Below are 6,437 nucleotides of genomic sequence, written 5' to 3'. Positions count from 1 at the left end.
CTTCATTTCCCTGGGGCAGGTTCGCCCACGTTACTACCCCCCCCCCACCACCACCACCCGGGCCCGGCGGCGGCGGCGGCTCCCCGGCCCCTTCCAGCTTCCGCGCCCCCCGCCCGCTTGGGCAGGACCCAGGCCGCGCTGCCACCCCCTCTTCGGGGAAAGGCCGCCGCAGCCGCAGACACCTGGGGGCCGGGACTGGGGGTGGGGGCTCCCTCGCAGCCGCGGGAGCGTTGTCCAACACGTGAGACTCATGTGATGAAGCCGGGGGAGGGCGGGCAGGTCGCTCCTTCCCTCCCTGGCAGCGGCCAGACGTGCCTGGAGTCACAGGGTAGAACACGTAGCTCCAACCCACCCACTCGCTCCCATTTAACCCAGCCCGCAGCCTCTCCATTACTCCTCAGCTCGCCCCCCCACCCCCTCCGCCCAGCCGGCCCCCCCCGCGCTCCCTCCCGCCTCCCCGCCCGCCCCACTTCTCATTCACTTGGCTCGCACCGCGCAGACGGCGCAGGGAGCACACACCGCCAGTCTGCGCGCAGAGCCGGAGCCAGAGGCCGCGGGGACACCATGCACGCCCCCAACTGAAGCAGCACCTCAAAGCCGCAGCGCCCGGCAGCCCAAGCGGATTTCGGGGAGCTCAGACCCGGAGGAACCCTTGCGGAGAGACAGCCCCCCTCCCGGGAGCCCCTTGCAGGACAGTCCTCACCCCGACGTTCCGCTACTGCAGACGGGAGTGCACAGTGGCCCCGGCTCGCCGCGCCATGGAGCGGATCCCCAGCGCGCAACCGCCCCCCGCCTGCCTGCCCAAAGCTCCGGGACTGGAGCCCGGAGACCTACCTGGGTAAGTTGGCGCTCCCCGGCCCCTCCAAGCCTCAGCTCCGGCCCTGCGTTTTGCGCCGCTCTCAACTCGGAGCAGCTCCGGGCGCGTCCGGGGGCCTCTAACCCTCCAGGGCGCCTGCAGCCTTCGGGCACGCAAAGTCACGACCCTACCTGGCCCCTCTTCCTGCAGGATGGATTTTGCCCACATGTACCAAGTGTACAAGTCGAGGCGGGGAATAAAGCGGAGCGAGGATAGCAAGGTAAGACACACCGCGCCCCTCGGGACCCCAGCCCCAGGCGCGCGCGCTGCTGCCAAGAAAAGTTTTCGCACTTGGAGCTTGGCGGGGGGATGCAAGGTGTGGGCTCGGTGCTTCTGTGAAACGGCTTGGACGGGAAGGGGCAGAAAGTGGTTCTGGGTGTGACTCCGCGGCCCCAACTCTTATCGCGCCGCAGGGGAGGGGAGGAGAGGGGCTTCTCGCCCGTTTGCCCTGGCGCCCACCGCCTCCCCGTGCGCCTTGCAGGAGACCTACAAACTGCCGCACCGGCTCATCGAGAAAAAGAGACGTGACCGGATTAACGAGTGCATCGCCCAGCTGAAGGATCTCCTACCCGAACATCTCAAACTTACAGTAAGTGAGAAGCTGGCCCCGCTCCAAGCCAGCTCTTCTACCCAGAGGGCGGGCGGGGGTCACTCGCCGCCGCCTGCAGGCCCCACAGGGAACTGCAGACCAGATGGCCGGCGCGGGGCTGGCGGGTGGCTCTGTTTTGGGGTACCATTCCCCCCGGCTCTGGGATTTTTCTGGCAGCCTCATGCAAATGAAGTGAGAACCGCTTGGACTTCTCCAAGTTGGCTCCAACACCAACTAGCCTTCGTTTTCAAGAGTTTAGGTCTTTCCTTTCTGGTGATTTTCAGGGTTCTTTAGTTTTGCTGACTTGGCTAAACCAAGCAACACGCAGATTTTATTTACCCCCCTACTCTCGGCCATCCCCCTTTTTAAAAATAAAGAGGACTTGTTTGGGTGCGCGATTTTTATGTCCTGTCCTTTCTTGGCAGTAGCCGACAGCTTACTGGCTTGGCAGCGCTCGGTTGGGGAAAGGAAAAAAAAAAATAGTATTTGAGGAGGAAGTAAAAAGCCTGGATGAGCTGAAAGTTATGAAAGGGTGTCAGGAAAAGAAGCTAGGGGAAGCCTCTTGGCTGCCAGACACAGTAGAAGTCCCTCCTCAGGTTGACACCACTGCAGAGAAATGTTATCTCCGGATTCCCCTGAGTTAAGGTCAGCAGTGGCTGCTGGAGAAATTTATCTGTCAGAGCTTTCTCCTGATGCAGCCACCTCTTCCAAAAATGCCTTCAAAGATAAGTGACACTCATTTTTTTATTCTTCAGTCAGAAGTGTGTGCATGTATGTATACGGACACACACTTTTTAAAAACATCATCTCCAAATTTAAAAGTAAATATAGTCAAACAGGAAATGCTATTTCTTCCCTCCCCCCACCAACCCTTTAGAGATATGTCCCATTGCTACTAAGTGTCCCAGAGGTGGGACTTCTCTGAGCTCACTGCTGACTAAGGCTCTTTTTATTCCAGACTTTGGGTCACTTGGAAAAAGCAGTCGTTCTGGAACTTACCTTGAAGCATGTGAAAGCACTAACAAACCTAATTGACCAGCAGCAGCAGAAAATCATTGCCCTGCAGAGCGGTTTACAAGCTGGTGAGTGCCCGAGTCTGGTTATCATCACCTAAGAGTTGTAGCACAAATAGCCTCTGGGCTCAACATCTGGTATAAGAAACATTCCTACAACAAATTGCTTATGCACATTCGTTGGGGGAGATGTCATTTTATCTTTCCTAAAAGGTCAGACTTTTCGTTTGGAATGCTGCTGTGTGCCACCTGGCATGAATACATATTAGTCAAGTGGTAAAATATTTCCGTGGCATTTTGGTTTAAGGGTTTCTGGGTTCTGGGACATTTTCCCCCTCCTGTTTAAAATGCCAAGGCACCTATAATTTGTATCCTGGGTGTTTTACAGTTGGTCTTCTTAGTCCTCTCTCATTGGAGAGTAAATCATGGGTATGCCCCAGTGTTTTCCTGTTTCTCTACTTCCTTATCACTCTGTGTGTGGTATGATCCTGGCAGGTTGACAGCAGGAGCTTTTCGTACATTTCATGTGGTTCCCTGAATAGCCACTAGGTATCTTGGTGAATTGCACAATCTAATGAAACCACTGAAGTTTCATCATTAGTTTCTACTGACTTCCAGAGAATCACAGTCACCTTGTAACCTTCTAGTTTCACCCCTTCCAAATAATACTGTACAGGCTGGGGAGAAATTCTTCTACTCGCTCCCTCATTCCATTCTTCTTGCCCTTCTTTCCAAGACCCATGTGATGAGAATCCCAGAAGCCTAGCAAGTGCTTCTGCCAGCTTTCTTATTGAAAATAGGAAGATGATCGTACTTGATGTCTTGGGGCGTATAGATAGGATACGTGGAAAAGGCTTAGAAAGAGCTTTGAAATTTAAAGATTCCAGCACAATTGCAACTTTTTAAATTGAAAATAAGCTAACGTAGGTGACATCATTCCTTTATTCTTTATCGCATTCTATGACTGGTCCTGTCCAATCTTGCTCTGGTAAGAGCATCCTCTAAACATATGAGGATGTTCACTGCTGAGTCGCTTATAATGAAAACTCAAGAATGAGCTATAAATTCAATGAGCGAAAATAGTCCATCTCTATTAATTATGTTCTGTTTCTATGATTGGGTTATTATGCAGCCATTATAGCTCATATTTGACCTGTAAGTGGTAAGATAGTGGATTATTTTTGTTCTATTATTTATACTTTTCAGTGTAATCCAAAATTTTCCCGATCGTATTACTTTTGGAGTTAGGAACACAAAGTCAGCAAGTGCTGTTAACCGAAAGGAAAGCTCCCGGGTGTAGGTATCCAGGTGAACCACGGGACCTTCTGAAATGTCTTCCTTTGGATCTGTGTTGATCCAGGTGAGCTGTCGGGGAGAAATGTTGAAGCAGGTCAAGAGATGTTCTGCTCAGGTTTCCAGACGTGTGCCCGGGAGGTGCTTCAGTACCTGGCCAAGCATGAGAACACTCGGGACCTGAAGTCTTCACAGCTAGTCACCCACCTTCACCGTGTGGTCTCAGAGCTGCTGCAGGGGGGGACCTCCAGGAAACCATCAGACCCGGCTCCCAAAGCCATGGACTTCAAGGAGAAACCCAGCTCCCTGGCCAAAGGCTCTGAAGGCCCCGGGAAAAACTGTGTGCCGGTCATCCAGCGGACTTTTGCTCACTCGAGTGGGGAGCAGAGTGGCAGTGACACGGACACAGACAGTGGCTACGGAGGAGAATCAGAGAAGGGTGACTTGCGTGGTGAGCAGCAGTACTTCAAAAGCGATCATGGACGCAGGTTCACCATGGGAGAAAGGATCGGTGTTATTAAGCAAGAATCTGAAGAACCCCCAACAAAAAAGAGCAGGATGCAGCTCTCAGATGATGAAGGCCACTTCACTGGCAGTGACCTGATCAGCTCCCCATTCCTGGGCCCACACCCACACCAGCCTCCCTTCTGTCTGCCCTTCTATCTCATCCCGCCGTCAGCGACTGCCTACTTGCCCATGCTGGAGAAGTGCTGGTATCCCACCTCCGTCCCAGTGTTATACCCGGGCCTCAACGCCTCCGCCGCAGCCCTCACCAGCTTCATGAACCCAGACAAGATCTCAGCCCCCTTGCTCATGCCTCAGAGACTCCCTTCTCCCTTGCCAGCCCATCCGGCCATCGACTCTTCTGCCCTGCTCCAAGCTTTGAAGCAGATCCCCCCTTTAAACTTAGAAACCAAAGACTAGGGGACCTTGCCGCACTGCTTTCCTTCCTCCCTACTTCCCCCTCCCCCCTCAAAAAAGAAAGTGTGACTGCAGCAAGATTGTTCTAGTGTGTATGCTGAGATAATCTGAGGCATGGAGAGAAGATTTTTGGGGTCCCTGTGTGCGTGTGTGTATCTGTGTGCGCGTGCGTGCGCCTGCGCTCGCGTGCATCGTGTGCTGGTATAGGACATTAAAGCTCCTTTTGGCGTAGGGAAGATATGAAGGATTGCCTGACATCAGGAGACTTAGGGGGGATTGTAGCAGATCTCTGGGCTTTCCCCCACCCGGAGAATAGCCCCCTCAGATACATCCAAATCAGCTGGATTTTCAAAAGCTTCAAAGTCTTGGTCTGTGAGTCAGTCTTCGTTTTGGGAGCCGGGTCTGTGGCTTTGAGAGAAAGGTACTTTCAAAAGAGGGCTTTCCAGAGCGCAGTTCCCAGCCAGCTCTAATGACCCCACCCTTCTCCCTTTATTGTTGCGGTGACTCACCGAAAGGGGAGAGGGCAGCCACACTGAGCTTTCTGCTAAGTGGTGAGGTAGCAGACACTGGCATAGCACGGTAGTGGTTTGGGGAGATTTCTGCAGGTCTGCTCCCCACCCGCTGCTGCCTTCTCCGGTGAATAAAGAGAATGTAGTTCCCTTCTCAGGCTTTCGTAGTGATTAGCTTAATAAGGAACTGAAAAGGGCCCCCTGGTCAAGCTGAGCTGCCAAGGAATGAGGGAGGAGGCCCCAGGGCCTCTGGTGCCTATTCCTAGGTCTCACCTAGAAAATGATCTTGCTGTCCCAGGAACCAGAGCAGGGTCTGCGAGATGCAGGTGCCTATGCTGCAGTCATCCCCAAAATGCATAAAGCCAAGTAACAAATTGCTACCTTCAACGAGCAGAGCTAGACTCAGTTTTCAGTTCTATCCTAAAACTCCTTTACCAAGCTTAGCTTAAAGGCCTAACCAGCTCTTGGCACAGCAAGATCCTTTCTGCAGGCTAATTCCCCTCGCCCGACGGCATAGGGAGTGTCCTTATTGCTAAAAAGGATTCTGTCTCCTTCAAAGAAGTTTTATTTTTGGTCCAGAGTACTTGTTTTCCGACTCATCCAGCTAGCCCTGCACCAGCTTTTTGAAATGCACTATGCTTGATCGCCGATCGTGTTTTAACTTTTTCTTTTCCTGTTTTTATTTTGGTATAAAGTCATTGCCTTTATTTGTAAAACTGTTATAAATATATATTATATAAATATATTAAAAAGGAAAATGTTTCAGATGTTTATTTGTATAATTACTTGATCTACAAAGTGAGAAAAATGAATGTATTCCTGTTTTTGAAGAGAAGAATAATTTTTTTCTCTAGGGAGAGGTACAGTGTTTATATTTTGGAGCCTTCCTGAAGGTGTGAAATTGTAAATATTTTTATCTATGAGTCAATGTTAAGTAGTTGTTTTAAAATACTTAATAAAATAATCCTTTTCCTGTGGAAGAGAAAAGATGGTCTTTTGCATTTTTTTAGAATGCCCCAGTTGTGTGATACGGCTGTCTTCTTCCCTCCCCTCTTGGCTGGAGGCAACAACTAGTTAATCTTGGCGTCATTTCATTCAGCTTTTTATGTGCCTTGTATTCAGACAGAATAAACTTGGTCAATTTCATGGTAAATATTTGTTTAAATTTTTTTTTTTTAACTAACGGTTGCTAAAGTTCATGGCCACCCTGCGCCTCCTTCCAGCATTAGGCAAAAAAAAGTACATTGTCCCTGTCC

The 6,437-nt window shown here is 51.1% G+C and overlaps 1 protein-coding gene across 1 annotated transcript; it reads left to right on the top strand.

Moving 5' to 3' along the window:
- Nucleotides 1–520: 520 nt before the first annotated feature.
- Nucleotides 521–6,168, top strand: BHLHE40 (basic helix-loop-helix family member e40). Its single transcript, XM_038565786.1, has 5 exons — nt 521–838; nt 1,007–1,076; nt 1,338–1,445; nt 2,404–2,527; nt 3,819–6,168. The coding sequence occupies exons 1-5, from the start codon at nt 759–761 to the stop codon at nt 4,673–4,675; spliced, it is 1,239 nt and encodes a 412-aa protein (XP_038421714.1). The 5' UTR covers nt 521–758; the 3' UTR covers nt 4,676–6,168.
- Nucleotides 6,169–6,437: the final 269 nt, after the last annotated feature.

Source organism: Canis lupus, chromosome 20 (genome assembly GCF_011100685.1).
Source record: "Canis lupus familiaris isolate Mischka breed German Shepherd chromosome 20, alternate assembly UU_Cfam_GSD_1.0, whole genome shotgun sequence".
NCBI lineage: Eukaryota > Metazoa > Chordata > Mammalia > Carnivora > Canidae > Canis > Canis lupus.
The sequence above is the reverse complement of the archived record's forward strand: the minus strand, read 5'-3'. Positions and strand labels throughout refer to the sequence as shown.

Bases quoted from the DNA above. Each gene is read 5' to 3' on its own strand.
- BHLHE40 (XM_038565786.1), top strand. From the start codon at position 759: ATGGAGCGGATCCCCAGCGCGCAACCGCCCCCCGCCTGCCTGCCCAAA. The intron at 839-1,006 runs GTAAGTTGGCGC...CTCTTCCTGCAG, and splicing joins GAGCCCGGAGACCTACCTGG to GATGGATTTTGCCCACATGT. The intron at 1,446-2,403 runs GTAAGTGAGAAG...TTTTTATTCCAG, and splicing joins CCGAACATCTCAAACTTACA to ACTTTGGGTCACTTGGAAAA.